This window comes from Canis lupus, chromosome 7, assembly GCF_011100685.1.
Source record: "Canis lupus familiaris isolate Mischka breed German Shepherd chromosome 7, alternate assembly UU_Cfam_GSD_1.0, whole genome shotgun sequence".
Classification (NCBI taxonomy): Eukaryota; Metazoa; Chordata; class Mammalia; order Carnivora; family Canidae; genus Canis; species Canis lupus.
Window position 1 is genome coordinate 42429462 of NC_049228.1, and position 23218 is coordinate 42452679.

Consider the following 23218-nt stretch of genomic DNA (forward strand, 5'->3'; position numbering starts at 1 on the left):
CGCCCCGCCCCCGCGGCGTTCCGGCCGCTGCGCGCGTTGGGAGCCGAGGCCGGTCCTACCCTCTTGGGCGGCGCGCCTCCACCCGGCCGGGCCCGGGCCCGGACCCCATCCCCGCAGCGTGGCTGCCCTCCCGCGTCACGTCGGCGGCCCGAGGCTGCGGACTGCCAGTCAGACCCCTGGGACGCGCGGGCGTCTGGAGCAGACGGGCCTTTACTCAGCGCGGGGAGCGGGTGGACTGGACGCCCCTTCACTCCGCGTAGGTGGCGTCGTCGTTGCTGTCGCTGTAGGCGGAGGACGAGAGCTCCTCGCGCGGGGTGCAGGCCGGGCACCGCCGACGCATGTCGTCCCAGCACGACTGGCAGTACACGGCCCCGCAGTCCGGCGTCGGGCACAGGTAGGCCTCAGGCGTTTGCGGCGCCTGGCACACCACGCAGCGCTGGCGCAGCCAGCGGCGCAGGAGCGGGCAGCGGCGGTCCAGGACGGCCGCCAGGCCGCGGTGCTGCGGAGCGAGGGCGAAAGAAGGGGTGCGAGGGGCGCTGGAGCGCGCGCGGTGCCTGCCAGGGCCCACGTGCTGAGCGCCCTGGACTGCAGGGGTGCTGGGGAAGTGGGTCTAGAGAGCCTCCCTCCCCCCGCTCGGCCATGGAGAGGGAGGGAATGCAGCTCCCACTACCCCCCAGCCCGGAGCAGCAGCCACCACCACCTGGACTTTCCCATAGTCCACCTTATCTGGTTCTCATGGTGGGCTCCGATTATCGATTATCGCTGCTAGGTTCATTTGACAGGTGAGAAGCAGAATCTCACAAGGGTTATGTGAGTTCCCAAAGTGCACAGACAGTAAGCAAGCAAACCCGACTGGCCCCAGGTCCCCTGATTGCAGATCCCAGTCTGATTCAGAATGCTTCCACCCTCTTGCCAGCCAATTGCCAGGAATTCTCTGCAGGCCACTTTATCAGGGCAGTTTTTGCTCAAGAAACCGGAGGCCCCACTGCATGTCAAAGGCAGAATCCCTGGCCTTGGCCTTCAGAGTTTTCCACACTCTGGTCCCTCTCCAGCTTCTGCTCTAACTCAGCCCACCTTGAACTTTGTGTCTCCTGTATCAGCCTCTCAGACTCACCCTGGCCCTTGAGAGTCCCTTTGGGGGGCAGCCCTGGTGGCGCAGCGGTTTAGCGCCGCCTGCAGCCTGGGGTGTGATCCTGGAGACCCGGGATCGAGTCCCACATCGGGTTCCCTGCATGGAGCCTGCTTCTCCCTCTGCCTGTGTCTCTGCCCCTCTCTCTCTCTCTCTCTCTCTCTGTCTCTATGAATAAATAAATAAAATCTTTAAAAAAAAAAAAAAAAAAGAGAGTCCCTTTGGGCTCTGAGTATTTGCACGTTCTGTTCCCTTAGCTCCAGAGGAATGCCCTTCACATTTCTACCTTCCCACCAAAATCCAGTTTACTTCATGACTAGGTCATGGAATCACAGTACGTTCACTTTTTCATCAGATATTCGTTTAGCTTCTGTGTGTCATGGGAGATCTAGGCTCCGGGTGGGGTGGGGGTGGGGGAGGGAGTCAAGCAAAGATGGTCTCTCACTTTTACAGCTCTGTTGGGGCTGATTAAGAATGGCTGCCATGAGCAGCCCTGATGGCTCAGCAGTTTAGCGCTGCCTTTTAGCCCAGGGCCTGTTCCTGGAGACCCGGGATCTACTCCCACGTCAGGCTCCCTGCATGGAGCCTGCTTCTCCCTCTGCCTGTGTCTCTGCCTCTTTCTCTCTCTCTCTCTCTCTCTGTGTTTCTCTTGAATAAATAAATAAAATCTTTAAATACATGGAGCCCATTAAAAAAAAAAAAAGCCCTGAGAAACAAAGGGTTGCAGAAAGGGAGGAGGGTGGGGGGATGGGGTAACTGGGTGACGGGCACTAAGGACACTTGATGGGATGAGCACTGGGTGTAATACTATATATTGGCAAATTGAATTTAAGTAAAAAATATATTTTTTTAAAAAGCCCAATAGCCCTGTAAAACAGGCTCCTTATCATTTCTTTTTCAGATGAGAAAACGTGTGGAAAGGCAGTCACTTGCCCTGAGTTACATGGTGACAGCTAGTGTGTGCATGGAGCTTGCTAGGTGCCTGCTCCATGAGAGTGAGACTCCCTTCGTTTTTCCAACAACCAGATGGAACAGTAGTTCACTCTGTGTTCCAGAAGGGAAAAACTGACGGCCAGCATTTAAGTAAGTACTCCAGATCACAGTTGTCATGGCAATAAAGAAAGGAGCCAGGATTCAAACCCAGGCCCTCTGGCACTGGCACCTCACTGGCACCCCACTGCCATGCTATTACTCATCTCTGCACAGGCCTTACACATCAGTGCTTCAGAGGGAAAAACTGAGGTCGGGGGAGGACCACCAAGGTCATGCAGCTTAATGAGGAAGTGTGGACTGGGAGCTGGTTCTTCTGCTCTGTGCTTGTTCCTTACTCCACTTGGCCCTTCCCGATGCCTCCCTGCCTCCCCCAAAGACACTGAGCCTCTCAGTAGAACCTGTGGCTTGTGTTGGGTCACTTGTTTCTGGGGGAGACCCTTGCTTACTTTTAGCCAGACTGTACCAAATCTGATTCCCCCTTCCTGACTGCCTCCTGAGGGCCCACTGAGTGTCTCAGGCTGGGCTGAACCCTGGGGGACCGGAGGTGGATGCAGCCCTGACCCCAGGAGCTGGATGACCAGGGCCCTTGGCATGCATCACTTCAGAACTTGCTGAGCTCCGTGGGCTGGGCCCCTGGGGTTGGCCAGCCTGCTGGGAGGCTCCTCTTCCACGGTCCTCACAACCACAGGAGCCACGGGAGGAAGGCCTGGACTTACTGGAGGCTTCTGCTGTTGTGCCCGCCTCACGATGGCAGCCCTCCTTAACTTCGTAAAGGCCGCCCTTTTCCTCAGCAGGTCATTGTAGAGGAACAGGATCCTCTTCTTCTCTCGCTGCGGCCGGCCGGGGACAAGGGGTCAGTGACAGTGCTGCCCCTCAGGGCGGGGTTGCTGGGGAGTTTGTGGGAGGGTGTACCTTGGGGAAGTAGAAGGCTGCGATGACCCTCCGAAGTCGGTAGGCGAAGGCCTGGAGCAGGCAAAGGCACAGCAGCAGGCCCGTGGGGAGTGCGGCCCTCAGATAAGCCCTGGCATCCAGAGCCATGGGCTGGGGCAGGCAGGCTGGGCAGAGGTGGGCCCATCAGGGGTCGGCCAAGGCTGAGGGCAGGGTACCCCGCTGGGATGGGGTGCAGTTTAGACTTCCAATGACCTTGCCTAGCCCTCCCCCTGCCAGGCTGCACCTTCCACACCATAGCTACCCGGCTGTTGAGGCTCTGCTCAACATGGCACAGATGTGAGAGGTTTCCATCATGGCAGAAAGTTCTGTTTGGCAGTGTTGCTCTAAGGCTGGGATCCTTTGTCCCCAAGGCCTCCGCCCCTACACTGCTCTGACTCAAGGCTGCCATCTTCCAGCAATTCAAGTCTGACCGGACGTTTCCTGCTCTGATGCCTCTAACCCCAGCATGCTGACTGCCCCCCCTTGCCACACCTTGGAAAGACCCTGGCCCCCGCCCTCAATTCCTCTGACCCAGACTTTCAGCATCACTCACGCATGTTGTTTGATTCCACCACTGTCTCCGAGGAGCTGTTCAGGGCTCCAATGGTTTTCCGAAGAAGCCGGGCAAGCATGGAGTCCCCCCCGACTTTCACTTCCAATTTATGGCTGCCTGAGGTGTGGGAGGTCAGGAAAGGGTTGCAGTTTAGGGGATGAGGCAGGATGGGGACTGGATGTGTGTGGGGGGGGTCAAGACATAGATATCCTCTGCTACCCAGGCCCTCCCATCCCTCCACTGAGTGCTAAGCCCTCCCTGTGGCAGAAATAAAGGAGACCTGGAGACAGAGCCCTCCAGTGACAGCTGTCAGATTGCAGGGTTGAGACCCGACCCTGAGCAGGTCAGTGAGGGGCTGGGCCCCAGAAGGAGGTGCCAGAACTAAAAGAAGTGGCCACATGTGGATGGGCATCACTCACTGCGGAAGGAGTACTGTAGGAAGGAGTGGTGGCGGATGGTGTCAAAGATTGAGTAGAGAGCCCAGTCCAGGCCGCAGAGGAGCAGCAGCAGGAGCAGAACAGGCACTGTCTCCACGAGCTCTCTCACCTGTCAGAGGAGAGCAGGCCCTGAGCTGGGCAGCACCACCCGCCCTGCACGGAGGCCTCCTGATGCCTCTGCCTTCACCCTGCATGCCCAGCCTACAGTTGGCTCCAGGGGCCTCCCCCCACTCTATCCTCACCACATTTTTTGTTTCCGAGGCCTGCATGGTGGGATTATAGGGGAAGATGATGGTCTTCTCCTCGGCTTTGCGGAGTGGCAGCAAAGTCCGTTTGCCCTGGATAAAATGTCCACCCTGTGAGGGACACCAGGGCCCTCTCCCCTTGGCCCTCTGCCCTTCTGGAGCCTGAAGCCACAGAGGGCACACAGCAAGGTGCCTGTGGTCAGGGCTGTTCCCACTCACCAACTTCTTCCTGCGTTCATCAATCTGACAGAAGTAGGTGCTGATATAGATGTTGTCAAAGCGGATGTCGCCATTGTAGCTGTCCACATAGGAGAAGGACCTGTGCATGAAGACATCTCCATGTCCTCCAAGCTCTCTTCACCCACCCCCAACCACGGGCTTCCTGGATGCTCGGTCATTCCCCAGACCACCCAGCATGGCAGAGACACTCTGTCAGCAGCCTGCAGTCCGGTGCAAGGTGGGTACCCATACAAGCGAGGAGACACAGGTGAAAAGGCAGGGAGGATCGTGTGCCCGGGCGAGAGGGGAGCTTTCCCAGGTGTGGATCCAGCTGGCCAGATCTCAAGCAGAGGAAGCAGCAGGAGCAAAGGCAGAGAGAGGCGGGGAGCCCCTCAAGGCTACAGAACCACCAGCCATTACGCTGGACTCCCACATCCACCTCTGGACCCACCGGCAGTACATCTGGAGGTCACTTCAAACAAAACTCATCCCCCACCTACATTTCCCTCCTTTCCCGTAAACCCTTGAGAAAGCAGTGTTTTCTGTTGTGTGCTGGTAAGGGGCTCTTCCGGGTGCACGTCCCAAAGTCCCACATGATGCTTCGGTTTCCTAAGGAAAAGATGTTAATTACTGGGGATGTGTTTCAAAGTGAAAGTTACTTCAAATACTCTCTGTAAACTGTGAAACATGAGTTCCAGCGCCGTGGTACTAAACCCTGTAAAAATCCTCTTCAAAGGCCGAAAGCGCAGTAAATGCCGAGGCAGCCCGTGAGCGCCCCCGTGTGGCAGCCGTCCGCTCGCCCGCCCCGCCCTCTGGCCAGCTCGGGCCTCGCCGCCGCCGTGGCCAGGGCCCTCGCCCAGGCTCAGAGCCTGGAAGCCGACTCTGCCTCCTCCCTCTCTCCCTCCCTCCCTCCCTAAACTGGCTTTGAGACCTGCAGCACCTTTCCTCTTCCTGCCGCCATCTCGGGCCAGCTTCCTGCCACGCCCTGCTCCCCCTCAGGCTCTCTAACCCCTGACCCACCTTGGCCTCCCAGCCTGCAGCCTGCAGGGCTTTCCAGACTCTTCTGGCCACAACTGCTTCAGTCCCGTCCTTTAGCCCAGCCTCTGCCATCTACACCCCACAGAAGCAGTGATCTCTGCCCCAAAAGAACTCCTTCCTCTCCTTGACCGTGTCTCCCCACCTGCAGCCTTTTGAACCCCAATGATGGCCGTTGCAGGGGCATGTCCTCAGCTCCCACCCCTGTCCCCAGAGCCAGGTGGTAGCCAAGCCCTCCAACCATCTGTGTTTCCTGGGTGCCTCTCTGGCCTCCCCTAGACCACCAGCGTCTTGAGAGCAGGAAGACAGTGCCCTCATCTCTGTCTTCGCACTGGGCCCTCGCCCTCGGCACACACCTGCCCCACAGACGGGGCTCTGAGCAGGAGCCCCACCCTCCCCGCACTCCCCTTGCCCGGCATCTCAGGACTCTGGGGGCGGAGACAGGAAACAGGGTCCAGAGGTCAGCAGGGAGACCCAGTGAGGCCCAGGGCAGCCCAGCTGGACACCCGGCTGGGTGGGGTTGAGGACTTTGGTCCAAATGGAGGGAAAGTGGCTGCCAACACAGCAGGCGGCAGAAAATGAAAGCAGGGTTGGACGATAAAAATGGGCAAAGTCAGAGCCAAGGGGAATATGAAGGGCAAGAGAAAAATCAAAAGTCAGAGCTGAGAGTAAAAGAAGTCAGTGCTGGGATGAAGGCCAAAAGAGGCAGATAAAGGGAGGCCGTCTCCCTTTCAAGGTGGTGGGAGCACCGGCAGTGGGCAGCATGTCTCTGTGCTGCTAAGCCCCCTCCGTGGGGGCGGGGTCTTCTGTCAGGGACCCTGGGGCATCAGGGATGGAGGGCTCACGCGCGGAAAACCAGCAGGAAAGTGCAGGACAACAGTACTCGCAGCAGCCCCAGCGTCCACTCCAGCTGGGCCTCCTGCTGGAGGACATAGTCCTGCAGCTCCGCGCTCACGTGTTCCCAGCTCGTGTTGAGGCCCAGCATCCACGCCTGCTTTTCTTCCTGGTGGAGGGCACAGGTGCAGGCACGACCCTCCTTGCCATCTGCGGCCAGCCGCTGCCCCACCCCATGTCCCCCCAGCTCTCCCCAGGACCTGCAGGACCCCCGTGTGCAGAGACCTAACGCCCTGGGGCGCGGCACCCTCCTCCGCCCGGCCCCACTCCCAGGCTGACGCCCTCTCACACCTGGCTGACCTCTGGAACCCAGAGTCAGGCCTGGGCAGACCGCAGGCTGGCACTGCCCCCTCCCTGTCACCCAGCACCAGCCCCGTTCCGGCCTCGTTCTCTCCCCTACCCCTTCATCTCCTCATCTGCTTTGGCCATGCCCTGTGTCCTCCACCCACTCCCTCGCTCATCCCAGCCCCTGCCTCCTACCTTGAGGTCAATAGTGGCTGAAAACTCCCCACCCAGGTCATGGATAGACTGGTTGACAGAGTCATAGGTCTGCCCGAAGTTGCCTTCCACAGGGATGCGACTGCGGCACCACACCTCCATCGCTGTGGGGCGGGGGTACAGGTCAGAGTCTGGGGGCCTGTGCCCGCTTCCCACCGCCCACGTCTCCACCTGCGGTTCCTCTGTCCAACTATGTGCCGGTCTGCCCATGACCTCCTTCCTCACTGAGGCTTTCCCCTTTCTGCCCTGCTTGGATCTTGGGTCCCGGGAACAAAGCCCAATTTTCCCTCACTTTTCTCACCTATTTGTAACCATGCCAACTATGAATAGTGATGGCAACATTTATAAGAGAATTCCTTTGTATGTTACTTGCTTCACATGTATTGCTCCCTTAAATCCTCAGAACCCCCTAAGGGGATGAGGACTATTATTATGCCCATCCTTCAGATGAACAGACAGATCTCAGAGCCTGCCTGAGCACAAGCTGGGGGGCAGAGCCAGCCAGCAGAAGGGTTGGGGGTGCTGGTGCCCTCAGCATCTGTGCCCTGCCCATTTCGGGCTTTCCTACCCATATGCCCACCCAGCAGTCCCCGGCCTGGTGTCCCCACCCTCCCCTCACCCCACCGACCCCTGGCAATGCTGCAGAAAAATTTGAACGTCATGGGCAGGCAGAGCAGGTGGTTGAGCAGCGGAACCCAGATGCGCTGCATGCACTGTTTGTGTTTCTGGTCAAACCAGCGCTGGCAGCTGAGGATGGCCTGGTCCACCACATCTGCAGGAAGGGGCAAGGAACAGGTGAGGCCCCAGCCCCAACCTGGAGCCCCGGCCCCAGCCTGCGTCCAGCACGACCCTCACAGGAGCAGCGCAGCTTGGTCTTCAGCTCATACATCTTCTGTGTGGAGAGGTGGTACCTGGATGGCACAGCTCGGTACATCTCTCCACCTCGGGCTGTACCCTCCAAGCCCATGGAGTTCTCCAGTGTGTAGCCAGTCTCGCTGTTCACCTGGTCATCCAGGTCCTCAAAGGACTTGGTGATGTTCTGAGTCTCGGCTTTCAGTGAGTCTTTGCTGGCCTGGGGTTGGAGGGCAAGGAAGGAGCTGTGGTCAGCGGGGCAGCCGAGGAGCCCAGGCCCCTGAGAGGCCTCTCACTCTGTGCTCCACTCTTCAGTCCTCAGGGACCCCCGCTTCCTGTCACCAGTGGCCCCGGGTCTGCCCCTGCGCAGCTCCCAGCTTCTTGCAGGCCCCCGTCTCAGATCCCTGCTAGTGACAGAGGATTCCCAGACCCTTGGACTTCACACTAACCACCCAGACCCTATGCCATCTCCATGTCCCCAGTCTCCCCAACACCAGCCCGTCCCCCCAACTCCCCAACTCTCCAATTCTCCCACACCCCAGCCTCCAGTCCTCCCAGCTCAATTCTGTGATCCCTGGGGCCTCAGAGCTTCCTGACTCCTCAGGCCAAGGCCCCCGGTTTCCAGCTGCCCAGAGTACTGCCTACCCAGGTGTTTGGAAACGAAGGGTGGGGGCTTGTGTGTCCCATGACTGGGGGTGGGGGCTTCCCCGGCAGTTAGTGCCCAGGGTACATCCTGCAATGTTTAAGGACTGTCCTGCAAAAAATGCCAGTGGTGCCCCATTAGGAAACTGAGTCCAGGATCACAAATCATTCCGGGCCCCTGGGGAGTGGGGCCCAGGCCTTGCCCGTGCAAGGTCCTGACCAGCAGGTCCTTGAGCACTGCCCGCAGCGGGCCCACGGAGACGCGCCAGGCCTTGCGCGTGTTGTTGATCTGCAGCTGTACAGTGCAGCCCAGCGACGAGATCACCTCGTTGAGGTTGTTCCGCAGGTTGGCCGCCGGTCCTGCAGGAAGATGTCCTGGTGGGTCTCCCTCTGGAGCCAGCCACTTCCTGAAGACCCCCTTTGTGCCTGCTCTGCATACATGGACTGCCTTCTAGAATTGTACTGTGGTAGGACCCCAGAGCCTGGGAGCGGTCATGCCCTCACCTGCTGTTTGTGTTTACCTGGGTGAGGCATGGGGACCCAGAGATGCAGAGGCACTGTCTGGGGGCACACAGCGAATTGGAGCAGCTGGGATCAGACTCCCACTCTTCCTCCTTCCCTGGGTCTTACCGGATGGCCCCCTGGGATCCTTGCTCAGGTCACAGACTGCTACCCAGGGACACAGACTCACCCTCATAGATAGCAGCCAGGGCGTATCCCAGCACGAAGAGCCTGCCCTCTTTGCCCAGCATCTTAGGGACAAGCAGGAGGCTGGCACAGCGGATGTGCGGGGAGGTCCCCCAGCCCACGACCCCCAAGCCTGTTGGGAGAAACCAGCGGGTGCTGAGGCCAAGGGAGGATGCTGCCTGACTCACAAGGCTTAGCAGAGCACCCACACCCCAACTTCTTTCTAGCAGCATCACCACACTGCCTTTACCCCATTTACCCCAGCTCCACTCATCTGTGTACTGAGTGAACAGCCGTTTACAGAGCTGAGCTGTGTGGTGGCTCTGGAGGGGCTCAGAGAGACACCAGAGGTCCAAGAGCCCTGGTCAGTGACTGAGGGTGTGTGTGTGTGTGTGTGTGTGTGTGTGTGTGTGTGTGTACATGCAGGAAGGGGAAGCCGTCCTCTGTGCCAGCCAAGGTGCTGAGGGAGCAGGGAGAGCGAGAGAGTTCTGCAGACAGTCACTGGTACTCGGAGCCACCTTGTGGTTCCCAGTTTCCCGTGCTCTGACCCCTGCCCCTCTGGCAATCCCCGTCCCTAATGTCAGCCCTTAATCACGTCCCTCTCTGTAACACTCTGTGTTAGCAGTTTCATGTGTGTCTCCCTGTGGTCTCTGCAAGGAGACACAGAGAGCTCCTTGGAGCTCATAATGCAGGGAGAGAGACGGCGAATAAACAAATGACTACAACTCCGAGTGTTTCTCCTTCTCCGGGGCTGTGGGAGCGGAGGACGCAGGCGGTTCTGTGGGGAGGGTGGGGCCAGGAAGGCTGGACAAAGCAGCTGACGTGTCAGCTAGGTCTGGAAGATGAGTAAAGTAGTGAGGAGGCAGGACAGCATTCCAAGCCAAAGAGACAGCAGAGTTGGGCTTGCCCACTCTGGGATGGAGTGCTTGCCAGCACCCCCATCGCCTAAGCAAGGTCTGTCCATGCCCCTGGCCCTCGCAGGGTCCCCGTTGCCTTTCAGGGGGGCTACCTGGCCCTCTGCTTCTGTTCTCTCACTAACTTGCAGCCAGAGTGACCTTGTAGACACAGAAATCTGACCCTGTCCCTTCTCTGCTCCAAACTATCACTGATGTTGGACCACACTTGGGGACCAGTACAGGCTCCTTCAACATGGTATGCAGACCCCTGTGCTGGGGCGCCTGCCTAGCAGCTGCCAGGCTGCTCAGCCCTTTGCCTACCCTGTCCTCCCACACAGGCCTGTTGCTGGGCCTGGAGTGTGCCAAGCTCATTGTGCTTCTCCGGCAGCTCCCTCTGCCAGGAGCGTGGCTCTTCACCTGGCCAGCTGTACCTCGTCATACAGGTTTGCTATGATCCCTGTCTGGTACCACCCGACAGCTTGTCTGCCTCCTTCCTTGCTAATACAACTTGAGTTTAGTTCAAGGGCAACATCCTGTCCCTGCCCCACACCTAGGAGTGAATCTGGATCTGTCGAACCCAATCATGGTATAACCAGACATCAGAGGGGGTTTGTTCTGCTGTCTCATCTTCTGGCCAAAGACTCAGGCTAAGGATGGAATTGGCAGTAGTTGCCCTATACTCTACAGAGAGCCCCGTGGGGCTAGGTACCCTCTCTGAGCTCACCCGAAGGACATAACTAGTCTCTGGGATTTTCTGGAAGAGGAGACGAGCAGTTGGAATAAGCAGACATGGCAGGAGAGTCTAAAGAGAGGACGGGTGTCCAGTTTCAGGCCCAGGGGGAGACCTCATGGGCACCCGGCCGAGACTAGAGCAGAGGGGGAGGTGGCTTCTCTGAGCTGCACACCTAGAGCCCACAGTGGGAGGAGAGGTCACAGCAGTGCTGGCCAGGCCTCTGGGGATGGTGGGGGGGACGTGATCTAGAGCCTGCTTGCTCTCCATGGGGGTAGGGGGGTGGGCAGCTGCACATGCCTGCTTTCCCACTTTGGCAGGGCAAGGACGTGCACATCTTCCCTGGGACAAGTGGACATTTTGGAGGTCAGCAGGCCTTAAGCCTCCTGTGAGGTTCTCCGTCCAAGAGGGCAGCCCGTTTGCAGACAGCGACCTAAACATAAGGTCTGTGGGTGGCAGTAGCTACAAGACGTGAACAAATAGAACTACTCTCCACAGGAAACTGGACCTCAAGGTCCACACAGAGCCTCTAGAGAGAGACCACAAGAGACCCCGAGGCAGGACAGCTCTGCTGCCCAGAGGCAGTGGGGCTCTCCCAGGATTGAGGACTTTGGCTTTCTGTCCTTCTAATCCCTTCTGACATCAGAAGAACCAGAAAGATAAGGAAGTGGAGAAAGGAGGGTGGGCCATGTGGAGACCCCCCACCCTCCTGCCAGCTGCCAGGGGCCTGGGGATCGTGGTGCCAGGAGGGAAGATGCTAGAGAGTGCCATGAGGTGGGATTTGCATACACACGGCATCGGACCTTTCCAACCCTAGAAATAGTCATAATTATAGAAGCAGGAATGGGTCTTGTCAATGAAAACAAGCAGTAAGCAAAGGGTGCATGGGAAAGGCTGCCCGTGGGGGTAGGCTGTGGGTGGTTGGGTGTCCACACAGGTCGGTTCATTGAGTGAGCTAGCAAGGGCCCTACTAGGCAGGTGCGGGATGGACAGAATAGGCAGGCGCGGGATGGACAGGATAGGCAGGCGCGGGATGGACAGGATGGGGAAGCTAGCTGGGGGTCTGGGAAAGTTTTCCTCCTTCTTAAAAGAGACCTAAGGAAGGAATGTTCCAGTCTTCCAACATTGGGTATGAAGATGAGATGCCTGGACTTGCTGCAGCCACTGCATGACCTGAAGACAAATGGTCACCAGGTCAAAGATGGCAGGGAAAAGAGGCTGGCCCCTGGGTCCTTGGGGGGTGAACTGAATTGCTGAATTATCCAAATTCCAAAGACTGCTCAACCTTGAAACTTGTTGTTACATGAGATAATCAACTTTCTCTGTGGTTAAACCACTTTCAGGTGGGTTTTCTGTTCTCATAGCCTGACAACTGCTGACACCAGGCCCTTGGCCCAGTGTCACCTCCAAGAATCCTTTCCTGACTACTCAGCCCCTGCCTCCTCAGCCCCTTTCCCCTACACCCTCAGCTTGCTCTCTTTGTACCTCTTTTCACAGCAGCAGAAGTACTCTCGTTCCTTTCTTGTTCCTTTCCTGCCCAAGTCTCTCCACTGCCTCCTCCCCCTGTGACCCTATCGGCTGGTGAAGCCTTAGCTTGGTGCACACTGAATGAATGAGCAAATGAGAGAATGAATGAATGGATGGAACTGGGAGGAGCAGGACACAAGGTCAGAGAGGTCAGCAGACTCGGGACCTGGGGTTTGAGGGCATCACGTGGCTAACTCAGAGTCCTTCTCTGGGGAGGCTCCTGGAGGACAAAGACTGGGTTTCCTTCTGTAGACCGGGGCCTCTTCTCCCTGGATCTTCCCTCAGAGCCCAAGAGGAGACTTGGGCCATGAGGGCCACTTGGGACAGAAGAGACAAGGCCAGATTCCTTCCTGGGCACCTAGACTCTTGTGGCCCCACAGACCTCTGGAGAGTCCCTGTCCGTTGCCAGCACTCACCCACCAAGCTGTACAATGTCACCATCTTCTGATCCTCATAGATGTTCATAGGGTTCACCAGGAGCTGGAAGAGACCTGAGAGTGCAGGGTCAAGCCAGAGGTCGAAGGACAGGTCTCCAACCCACCAACCTCTGCCCCCCACTCACCCACAGCCAGGAGCCCTCCAGTGCTTGCCCCCAGCAGAAAAGCAGACACAGGGAACTCGCCCGGCTGGCGCTGCAGGAATCGGTTGCCCATGACAGGCAGCCCCCAGCTCAGGAGCTTCTGCAGTGCTGAGGGATCAGACAGGTTAGCCCTGCAGGGCCAACAGCCCATCCCTCTGGTGGGGATGTGCTTCGTTAGGATCAGGGGCCTGCAGGGAGGGGGGGAATGGCAGGAACAGGGTGGGGGAGGAACTGGATGGGGGGCATCCTGAAGGAGCATGGGGGACCCTGAGGACTCAAGGAAGGTGGGATGGAGATAAGAGGAAAGGGCTTGGCTGGAGGGGGGCACTGGGTCAGAGGGCTGGATGCTGGGGACCCATGATGCAGGGGGGGCGTGCAGGTGCGAGAGGAGAGACAGGGTAAGAGGCCCAGAGGGGCTGGGGCCCTGGGACAGGGCGGGATCTCTGTGACCCACTCACTGGTGTGGGGGACCTTCCCTTTTTGCCCGGTTGCTCCGTCCTGAAGAAGTCTGATGTCCATAAGTCTGCTCTGGGGACCCTCTGTTGTCCCACAAGTGTCCTCAAGGATGTCCTTGGGCACAGAGGTCTGCTTCTGTCCTCTCAGCCACCCCCACAGCCTGAGTGAGGTCTGTGTCTTCTGCCCTGAGTCTTGGGGAAGGAGATTAGAGTCTCCTGCCCCCTCCCCAGTCCTGAAGCTGGCTCAGGCACTCCAAGACAGAAACAGTCTGAGCCTCCGGAACTTTAGAATGTGGTGAGGAATTCCAGGACCCTGGAACCTGGTGGACATCTCCTGGAGACATGCCGACGTTTGGTCTCAGTAGCCATGCCCAAAGTCTCAAAGGACGTGGTGTACCCCCTGGGGGCAGAGGAGTCCAGCATGACGCGGGCTGCAGTCCGCAGCATGGGGGCATTTAGCCTGGGCTTGTCCTTGGCCACAGCCTACGGTCTCCTGGAGCTGCTGGTAGAAGGACATAGCCCCTGGGGCTGCCTGGTGGGCACCCTCACTCTGGCCACCTTCCTCAGCCTGGGCATGGGATTCTCCCGCCAGGTCCGGGTCACTGTCTTCCTGCTGCTGCCTCAGGCATTCTCCAGTGAGCCTGGTGCCAGGGGCGGGGTCTGGGGCAGGGGCGGGAGCAGGGGCAGGGGCAGGGTCTAGGGCAGGGGCAGGAGCAGGGGCAGGGTCTAAGGCAGGGGCAGGGTCTGGGGCAGGGGCAGGGTCTGGGGCAGGGGCAGGGTATAAGGCAGGGCAGGGTCTAGGGCAGGGACACGGTCTGGGGCAGGGACAAGGTCTGGGGCAGGGTCTAGGGCAGGAGCAGGGCCTGGGGCAGGAGGGATCTTGGGGGACAGATTTGAGGGAAATATTCTGGAAGCTTCTGTGAGAGACTTGCAGATGTTACTGTGTGTGCGGGGCTGGGGTCCTGGTTCTGATAAGCTGTCCACCCCAGAGCACGGCCGGACACTGCTGTTGGTGGCTGCCTTTGGGTTGGTGCTTCAAGGACCTTGTGCCAACATGCTGCGCAACTTCACACAGGCCAGCGAGGCTGTGGCCTGTGGGGCCGAACTGGCCTTGAACCAGACTGCGGAAGTGCTGGAGCGGGCCAAGCAGCCTCTTGTCAGTAAGGCCTCCCAGCCCCAGCCAGCCCCCACGTGCCCCTGGCTTTTGCATCCTGCAGCTCTCTGGCTCCATTCCTCTCTGCTCTTGGTGCTGGGCCCTAACCTCAAAGAGTCCAGTTAGATACCCTGATCCTTGCTCACTGGTCTGCTCTGCTGCCAGCTTGTCCACTTCCCAGACACAGGCGTCCAGGTGTCCCAGCTTCTAAGTGTCAGCCTCCTCTCCACCTCCTACCCCAGGAGCAGTGGTGAGAACCAGCCCCATATGAGTCCTACCCTTTGCCTCTCAGGTGCTCTGAGCAAGATTAAAGCCATTGCCCAGAAGACCAAAGCGGTGGCTGACCGGATACGCAAGTTCTTTCGGTCAATCATGGATGGTGTGAAGCATATAGGTCAGCACAGTTAGCATGTCTGTTGGGGGTGTGGTGTCTCTTCACCTTGTCCCTGACCCGGGTGCTGACTAGTCCCCACTGGATACAGCACAGCCAGGCCTCTGCCCATAGGCCTCTCTGGCTCAGGGTGCTGTCCTGCTGTCCCCGAGTGCCCAAGAGGACACTGCAGGACTGCAGGCCTGGGTACCAGCCCCGCCACTGTCCCCAGCCAGGGCCCTGAGGAACGTGTGGTATTGGCTCCTGCATATCGGCGATGTGTGCAACTCAGAGCTAGGCAACCCGTACGTGAAGTGTGCACATGTCTTCGAAAATGCCAAGGACAACTGCATGATGCTTATACCACGTGCCCACCACCTGTGCTATGTGTTCATGCCCTTCAAGCTAGTGCTCTGTGGACTCGCCAGTGGTGAGACAGCCAGGGCTTGGGCAGTACTGGGAAGACAAGGGGGGAGTTCAGAGGGCGGGGCCTGGGGGTGGTGGCGGGGGTGGGGGGGTGGGGGGGGAGTTCAAAGCCAGTGCAGAGGTGAGCGAGAAAATTGAGAAGCCTCTGAGCGCTCAGTCTCCAGAGGCAGGAGGGGCTGTGTCTCTTGGCCCTCCTGACACTCAGTCTCTGGGTGTCAGTGGTTCAGGTGTTCTGTGTCATCCCCAAGTACATCCAACCCTTCTTACGCAAGACCCTGGGCACCCGTGAGTGGCCCCCCAAGCTCCTCTGCTCCAGGCAATCTCCCCAAGTGCTCCTGGGACCCAGGGAGAAGATGGGGTGGGGGCAGGGAAGGTGCCCAGGAAAGTGAGGCTCAGCCAGGGGGCAGTGTCTCAGCAAAAGTTGGACTTTAGAGGACAGAGGAGAGGGTGGGGGGGGCTCCTGTGACCCCCACTCCCAGCTCCACAGTGTGAGGCGCCTTGGGGTCAGGCCTGCGGCACTATAGACTGGGCGGTGTGGACCTCGTCCCCTCCTCAGTCCACAGCAGGTCCTGGCATGGGGTCTTGGCTGGTGGGCGAACTGTGCCAGGGCCCCCTCCCCTAAGTATCCTGGTTCTCGGCCCCCCTGCACCTGCTGGCCCCAGCCGTGATGAAGTTAATTAACCGAGTACGACAGGAGTTTGAGTTCAACGTGACAGTTGCCCACCACTTCTCTGTGGATCTCAACGCCTCCCGGAGCTTGTCCCAGGTGGCTCTGGACCTCAAGGAAGCTGTCACCCTGAAGCTGTACCACGTCCGAGAGGCCCTGGCTCTGATGGGCTACACCACACCTCTGCTGCTCACGATTCTCTACCTTCAGTGTGGGACTGGGGGACTCGGGCTGCGGGGGGCCAGCCCCTCCCCGGGCCTCTTGAAGGGCTGGAGTTTGGGGATGTGCCTGGAGGGTGGGGAGGGGGGTACCCTGTGGGTTGGTCTGGTCTGGGTGCTGAGGGGCCACACGTGTCCTCCTTCAGAGCTCTGCTCTACCGGTACTGTTACCTGAACTGGATCAGTTACGACAACGTCTACATCACCAGCCGATTCCTGCACATGGAGGCTGTCCGCTCCAGGGCAGGACTGCCCACGGTGCTGCCACTCAGTGCCCACGAGGCCAGGCACTACATCCAGCCGGGTGAACACCCTGAGGCCTGAGGACAGAGGCCCCGATACCTCACAGGCCTGACCTGAGGTCCCAAGCTCAGGGGGCGCTGTCTTTGAGGGGTCCTCTTTCCACAAGGGGAAAGGAGAGCCCCACATGGCATGCACACATACATGACTAAGGGCACATGATGCTTCCAGGAGCCCCGGACGTCCAGAGAGAGGGAAGCATAGATGGGGAGTGGATGCCAACCAAGGGATGTGTGGACATGTTCACATGGAGAAGCAGCCTGGGGGGCAGGGGGTCAGGATGCCCCAGGAGGGATGGTCCCTCCAGCCTCAGAGCTCCTGCCCACCCTTGCCCAGAAGTCATGACAGCTTCCACAGCAGGTGGATAAGTAGGCCCCAGCTCAGTGGGGGGAGGGAGACCCCTCCAGGACCTAGAGTCTGGTGGGTGGGGGGTGGAGTAGCGTCCTCCTGACCCCCGTCCCCTCCAGGTTCCATCTTCCTGTCCCGGTGGGAACAGATATTTTATGTCTTGGCAATCTTCAACCTTGTCCGACACCTCCTCCTCGTGCTGCTCCTGGTCTTCCTGGATTATGCCGTCTTCTGGGTGCTGGACTTGGCACGGCACCAGCTGCAGGGGGAGATTGTGGCCCGCAGTGAGTGCCTAAACCTTCCTTGGCCCTCCCCCTTGCAGCCCCTTGGTTGGCGTCCTGCCTGGTCCTGGGAGAGTGCCTGATGTCCCAAGTCACTGTCACTCATTGGTCCTTGACTTTTCCCCTTGAACTCTGGGCTGTGCCAGGGTACCCCAGTGTCCGGTTCACAGTCATACCATACAGAGAAGTTAAAAACACAGAATCAGGAGTCGGACTGGCTGAGGCTCCATCCCTGTCATGCCCTCTGGAGGTGGTAACTTCGGGCCTGTTCCTTAATCCTTCAGAGTTGGAGTACTAGCCTCAAGCCCCTTGGGTTGCTCCAAGGGGCACGTGAGGCCGTGTGGGTGAGTGCTGGGAGTCCAGTGGGTGGGAGCATGCCGTAAACCACAGGGTATAAGTAATCTCATCTGTCCGTGTGCCAGAGGTCCAATATAAAAGGTTTGAAAAGGCCCCAAACAATCAATAAAGCACTGAGTCTAGTGCCTGCTACACAGTTGGTATTTAGCAAATGCTTTAAAACCAACGCTTCTGGGCCATTGTGGAAGCAGCGATGGACTCACTGACCACCAAGGCTGTCTGTAGTGTGGTAGCCAGGGCAATTCTGACCCCTGGAGCCAGTCCTGGGGGCCAAGGGCTGAGGTTAGATCCTGGGGCACTGCAGGTCCCCCTGGCTGGAGGTACAGGGCTGTCCACAAGAGGCACACTGCCCACCGGTGCCGTCTGGCCCACATGGCTCTCCTGCTGCTGTCATAGTCCCTCACCGCGTGCCTTTACACCAGGCCCCGTGTTAGTATCCATAACTGTGGAAGGCACCGGCTATACTGGGAATGTTTACCGTGATCTGGTGTCAGCGTTCGACGTCCTGCAGCAGAGCAATATCAGTATCTTGTCCCAGCGCTGCCTCCTGCGCCCCTCTGAGCCCAATAGCACCGGTTATATCGTCATTGGTAGGAACCACGCCCCCGGGAGGGTGGATAGACAGTGTGAGGGGCGTGAGGGATGCAGACCAAAGAGGGACTCCCTGCCCCTGCTGTCCCCGCAGGCATCATGTACGGCCTCTGCTTCTTCGTCACGCTCTTCGGCAGCTATGTCAGTAGGCTGCGGCGGGTCATCTGTGCCTCCTACTACCCATCCCAGGAACAGGTGACAGTCACAGCTGGTGTCCCTGCTGACCTCGGCGCCCCCCATGCCCACCCGTGAAGCTGGAGGCTGTCTGTCTCTGTCTTGGTTTGGGGAGCTGAGGGTCTCAGCAGCACCAGTCCTCTCTCTGGCTGAACTCTAAGCAAACCACCCAGTCTGCTGGTCTTGTGCCTGATGGGGCCAGGGGAAATGGCACCCCTTGGCGCAGGGTTTGCTGAGAGGATCTGGCCCCCAATGTTTTGTTGAAAGCTTGTGGGGTGGGGGCAGTGTCCGCATGTGCAGGTGTGAATGGAAACTCAGCACTTGTGGACTCATTCACTGAGCACTTGGCATAGGCCTGTAGCGGCACTGGCCCCCAGGGTGCCAGGGTGAACCAGACAGGCTGGGGCTCACAGCCTCAAGCCAGGCCAGATAGGCTTTTGACAAGATATTACAATTAAAAAGTGTTTTTGTTAAGGAATGAATGAAGTGCTATGAACACCTGGAGGAGAAAATAGGTAACCCCGCCTAGGGGAGCCCAGAGGCTTCCCAAAGGAAGGGGCATTTGAGCCAAGCCTAGAGGGTTCCATAGGAGTTCGACAGAAGGCAAAGGTAGGGAGTGGCGATGCAGGCAGAGAGCATTCCAGGCAGATAAAATGGGATCAAGGGGGATCCCAGCCCTGATCTCCCCTCCACCAGGAGAGGATCTCCTACCTCTACGATTTACTTCTGAGCCGCCGGAGCAGTCCGCTGGCTGCTCTGCACCGAACCGTGAGGCGGCGGGCAGCTGACCAGGGCCACACAAGTGTCCTCCAGGAGCTGGCCACACGGTGAGCCCACTGTCCTCCCTAAGTGTCCAGAGGTTTGGTTGATGAGGGTGCCCATTGCATGAGATCCATGTCCTGAGAGGGAGAGTCTCAGATGAGAATTCCAGGGGTTGGGGAGTGAAGGGGGGATGAGGGCTGGAAGCAGAGGCTGCTGCTGCCCCACTCAGAGGAATGGAGGGGGCATGGGGTGTGGGGTCAGCTGGTGGGGCTGGCCAGCTCAGTGTCAGGGTCCCTCTTCAGGTTCTCCTGCCTGAATCCGGTTGTCAGCCACTTTTGGCAGCACCAGGACTACTGCCTGGGCTGCGGGCAGCCCCACGCCCAGGAGGACACAGAGAACTTTGTGTCCTGCAGTACTCCAGGCTGCCAAGGTGAGACTCCCGGGCCTCAGGCCTCTCCCTGATGGGATGTGACAGTCACCCAGGGTCCTTCCTCTGTGGACTTCCGGGCCCGTCCCTTCATCACTGTGCATGTTCTCTTGGGCTCACCTTCACCCAGTTTGCCATAATTCCCCCAGTGGTAACAGAATTCATTCATGAATAGCCATTCATTGCGGCCGCCCCTGCGTGCCCCTAGACAAGGACAGTTTCTCCCCAGGGCTGGGGGCGGGGGAGCTTGGCGGGTGGGTGGGCTAGCTCAGATTCCCCTCCTTCCCTCCTGGCATTTTGCAGGTCTCTTCTGCCCCACCTGCTTCCGTCTCCTGCACAACACCTGCTCGGTGTGTGCAGCTCCCCTCTCCCACCAGGGAGACCTGGATCTGGAGCTGTGAGTGTCCAGTGAGATGGGCTGGCTGCGGTGTGTGGGGGCGGGGGGTGGCCACCCTCCCCCAGGATCTCTGTGGGCCACCTGATGGGAGGTTTCCCAGGGACTCCAGTGACGAGGAAGGCCCCCGCCTATGGCTGGCAGCCGCCCGAAGAAAGGACCGGGAGCAGGAGCAGTTACTGCGCAGGCAGCTGCAGGAGGCCCTGGGCAAGACCCTCTCTTCTGAACCTATCCCCAAGGTAAGGTGAGCAGAAGCAGGACATGGAGCCAGGGAGGCCTGAGCCTGTTGTCACATGTGCCACGGGTTTCTTGGGTGCCTGGGCCTCTACCAGAGCTGGGCACAGAGGTGAAAGGCAGGGGCGGAAGGAGATCTGTCTAGCGCCTGCCCTTGGCGCAACAAAAGGCAAGGGTGATAGCAGTGCACAGGGGTTCCAGGAGGGCAGCCGGCAGGGCAGGCAGCAGGCAGAACGACAGGTTTGGGACGGGGCTGTGTTAATGAAGGCTTCAGTGAACAGGTGAAAAGAGAGGTGGGTTTGGGGGCTACCTGGGTGTCCATTGGGCTGACGGGCAGTGGAGAGCCTTCCTGGGGAAGCCGGTGTGAGCTTGGAGAATGGGCAATGTTTGGGGGGGGGGGGGCAGGGGGAGCCTAAGGGAGGCCATGAGTGTCTGTCTGCTGAAGTCGGAGGGCACTGAGAGGAGCTTGGCAGTCAAGGGGCAGAGAGCTGGCTGAGTGCCCCACTTGCCACCTGAAGATATCCAGGAAAGGGACACATTTATAGTTGTCTTCTAAGACAATGAGCTAAGAAGGCAGGGGGAAGCTGATGTGGCCTCAGGACGGAGGCCCTGAGGATGGGGGGGGTGGTCATTGGATGAGGTGGTGCTGGTGGAGAGGAAGAACGGGTGCCAGGGCGAGAGCAATTGCTCAGTTGGAGAGCTTTGGGGTATCTGTAGGAAAGCCTGCTGGCGATGCCCAGGGCCTCTGACGCTGTGGTTGACTTATTATTACAGGCTCTAGGGGAGAGGCAGGGAAGCAGAAGGCAAGGGGGAGGGGCAGGACCCTGGGGGGGCTCAGGCAAAACCAAACAAGGAAGAGGCTCCAGCAGGCAGCAGGTGGGAGCCAAGCACAGTAATGCTGTGAGAGGGGGCAAGGAGGGGGCGGAAGCCTGGTCAGTGAATTTGGCGGCTGAGACATCACTGGAGTGGCTGTGGGAACATTTCTTGTGGTCCCAGGAAAGCCCAGACCAGACTGTAATGGGTTGAAGGCTGACAGGTAGAGAAGATGCAGAAAGAAATAGTATGGGGCTCTGTATCACAGCCACGAGAAGCTTGATCACTCTCTTTGCAAATAGAACTGTTGGTGTTAAAAAAGGAAGCTTTGCTGATGGAGAGGAGGGAGTTAGTGCAGCATAGCAGAGGCAGAGCTTGCCCTAGGCGCGCAAAAGGGCTTAGGGTTACCGAAGTGAGGGAGGGCTGGGCTTTAGAGGTGAAAGAGGGGCCCCAGAGGTGGGGTCCAGGGCCAGGCGGCCAGGGCACCTCTGCGCAGGGGGGAGCGGTGTTCCTCTGAGCAGAGCTGAGCCTGCTCTGGTCTGGCAGCCTTCCTCAACTCTGAGAGATGGGGGGAACCCCGCTGAGAGAGCAGAGAAGGGGCTGGGAGTGGAAGGTCAGAGGGAGGGGGTGGACAGCACTCGTCCTTGGTCCTGTGAGAAGAAGCTGTCTGGAGGTGAAGGGATTGGCAGGTGGCTCTCAAGCCTCAGATGATGTGCGAACCACAACCTGTAACGACTGACTCCTATATGCTCGAGATGCAGCTTTCTTCCGGAAAAGTGATCTTTTGAACAGGACTCGAGGGCTGAAGGCTTTTCTGGGTGGGTCGGGGGAGGGATGTGATGGGGAAAGAATTGAGGTATCTTCAGTAAGAATGATAGGACTGGCCTGGGAGCAGGAGAGGGACTGACACCAGTGGGGAGTCCCTGGGGAGTCCATGGTCTCTGTTTTGATGAAGCATTAGAGCAGAGTTCGTGGCCAAGAGGGACACAGAGAACGGGTTGTGGTTAGGGAAGATTCTGGGATAGATGCAGAGGGCAACCAAGGTTGAAGGGGTGTCCCAATAGGAACAGAGGCAGACAGCCTGACAGCCACAGTGGTCAAGGATGGAAAGCCTGGAGAGGTGGGTGATGATGAGTTAGTCTGGTACTGGCACCCTGGGTGGTGTGGCAGGTGTCTGGGGAGATAGCTGCGGCTTCAGGGGGCGGGGGGCAGCTGCCTCCAGGGCCTGGGGGTGCAGCAGCTGGGGCCTTTGCTGTATGCCATGTACCAGCCAGGTACTTGGGCAGCCTGCATACCAACTGCAGTGGGCATATGTGGTGTGAATGCCGCAAGGGGTATCGATGGGCTGAGAGGTTGGAGGGGATGTGAAGCTTTATTTTCAGAACTTCCTAAGGGCTCACTGAAGTTAAAAGTGGGGTGGTGGGGAAACTTGAGCCCTGAGCAGGTAGATGCACCACCCAGGTCACTGTCGGTTCTGCCCTTACTAGCCATGTGACCTTGAGCAAGTGACTGCCCACAGGTCCCTTGGCATCAGCCTAAAACTGCGGGATCTCCAGCCATGGGCCGGTACCCCGCGGGGGTCTGTGAGAGCCGCAGAGGCTGGCAGATCTGGGCAGGGCAGGGATGTGCCTGTGGAAACAGCCTCGCTGACAGAGCACTCCCTCACTGTCCTTACTAGTGACCTGGATGAGAAGGGCTGTTGGCAGAGGACACACAGGTGGCGCCCACCTGGGGTCCAGTCTCTCAGGATTCCCATGCCCCCTGGCCCCACAGATGACCTCAGAAATCCTCTGCTCCCAGTTCAGGAGCCCAGCCTCTCAGCTTCTAATCTCCCTGCTCCTGATCCCTCCCACCCACCCCCAAAATAAAGGAACCGAAGGCAGACACGACTGTGAATCTTAAATTATTATTATTTCTTCCTGTCGCTTACACCCAAGGTGGGGGCAGAGGAGAGGAGGGAAGAGGAGAGGGGGGAATCGCCTCTCCCCCTAAGGCACTGAGTGGAGAAGCCGCAAGGGGAGAGGGGGAGGTCACATTGTCCTCACTCTGTGGGGCTAGGCCCCTGGTCTCCCCAGCCCCAGGCTCCCCCAGCCCCTGAAATGCTAAGATGAGGCCCAGGGCTCTGGACCTCCCCCAACCCCAATATATTACATCATCACTTTTTAAATAGATACAGGGACTGGTCCCGCTACCCCCTCCCTGTGACGCCCCCCTCACTATTGGGGGCACCTGGGCAGCTGTGCAAATGGGCATGAGGGTGCATGGGAGGAAGGGAGAGCACCGGGCCCCTTAGCCTGCCCCTGCTAAGGAGGGGGAGGGGCCGCCAGGCCGGGGAGGGGGATAGTGCAAGGCAGAGCCCAGGCCACCACGCGGGGGGGAGGGGGGGGCGGCAGCACCCAGC

At 58.9% G+C, this 23218-nt stretch overlaps 2 protein-coding genes and 1 long non-coding RNA gene across 11 annotated transcripts; 2 read left to right on the forward strand and 1 right to left on the reverse strand.

The window, feature by feature from the left end:
- Positions 1 to 19: 19 nt before the first annotated feature.
- LOC119872569 lies at positions 20 to 9839 on the forward strand. The gene is made up of 2 exons (XR_005362379.1): positions 20 to 394; positions 2031 to 9839. It is a non-coding gene; the product is annotated as an uncharacterized LOC119872569 (long non-coding RNA).
- Positions 117 to 13900, reverse strand: DCST1 (DC-STAMP domain containing 1). Of its 2 annotated transcripts, none has more exons than XM_038543177.1 (15): positions 13306 to 13900; positions 12830 to 12955; positions 12684 to 12758; positions 9119 to 9247; positions 8648 to 8787; positions 7789 to 8005; positions 7562 to 7705; positions 6916 to 7037; positions 6387 to 6544; positions 4285 to 4606; positions 4025 to 4151; positions 3606 to 3722; positions 3035 to 3177; positions 2839 to 2952; positions 117 to 499 (listed from the first exon to the last, which is right to left on the reverse strand). In XM_038543177.1, the coding sequence occupies exons 1-15, from the start codon at positions 13364 to 13366 to the stop codon at positions 248 to 250; spliced, it is 2247 nt and encodes a 748-aa protein (XP_038399105.1). In that variant the 5' UTR covers positions 13367 to 13900; the 3' UTR covers positions 117 to 247. The 2 variants fall into 2 exon arrangements, with proteins under 2 accessions (XP_038399105.1, XP_038399106.1); XM_038543178.1 differs by having other exon boundaries at positions 120 to 499; positions 4507 to 4606; positions 13306 to 13898.
- DCST2 (DC-STAMP domain containing 2) lies at positions 13606 to 22696 on the forward strand. Of its 8 annotated transcripts, XM_038543172.1 has the most exons (17): positions 13606 to 13807; positions 13895 to 13937; positions 14292 to 14462; positions 14748 to 14849; positions 15058 to 15255; positions 15471 to 15536; positions 15914 to 16127; positions 16283 to 16440; positions 16608 to 16796; positions 16904 to 17068; positions 17845 to 18012; positions 18108 to 18208; positions 18884 to 19014; positions 19252 to 19379; positions 19680 to 19773; positions 19874 to 20014; positions 22496 to 22696. In XM_038543172.1, exons 1-17 carry the CDS (start codon positions 13670 to 13672, stop codon positions 22683 to 22685), a joined length of 2397 nt encoding a protein of 798 aa, XP_038399100.1. In that variant the 5' UTR covers positions 13606 to 13669; the 3' UTR covers positions 22686 to 22696. The 8 variants fall into 8 exon arrangements, 7 of the variants coding, with proteins under 7 accessions (XP_038399100.1, XP_038399098.1, XP_038399101.1 ...); XM_038543170.1 differs by having other exon boundaries at positions 13606 to 13937; XM_038543176.1 differs by having other exon boundaries at positions 13607 to 13937; positions 19874 to 20009; positions 22496 to 22632.
- Positions 22697 to 23218: the final 522 nt, after the last annotated feature.

Coding starts and splice junctions, on each gene's coding strand:
- DCST1 (XM_038543177.1), bottom strand. CDS start 13,366: ATGGACATCAGACTTCTTCAGGACGGAGCAACCGGGCAAAAAGGGAAG. Junction 12,956..13,305: donor AGGGAAGGTCCCCCACACCA/GTGAGTGGGTCA, acceptor CTGATCCCTCAG/CACTGCAGAAGCTCCTGAGC. Junction 4,607..6,386: donor TTCCTGCTGGTTTTCCGCGC/GTGAGCCCTCCA, acceptor CTTCATGCACAG/GTCCTTCTCCTATGTGGACA.
- DCST2 (XM_038543170.1), top strand. CDS start 13,670: ATGCCCAAAGTCTCAAAGGACGTGGTGTACCCCCTGGGGGCAGAGGAG. Junction 18,013..18,107: donor CACCGGTTATATCGTCATTG/GTAGGAACCACG, acceptor CTGTCCCCGCAG/GCATCATGTACGGCCTCTGC. Junction 19,380..19,679: donor CAGTACTCCAGGCTGCCAAG/GTGAGACTCCCG, acceptor GGCATTTTGCAG/GTCTCTTCTGCCCCACCTGC.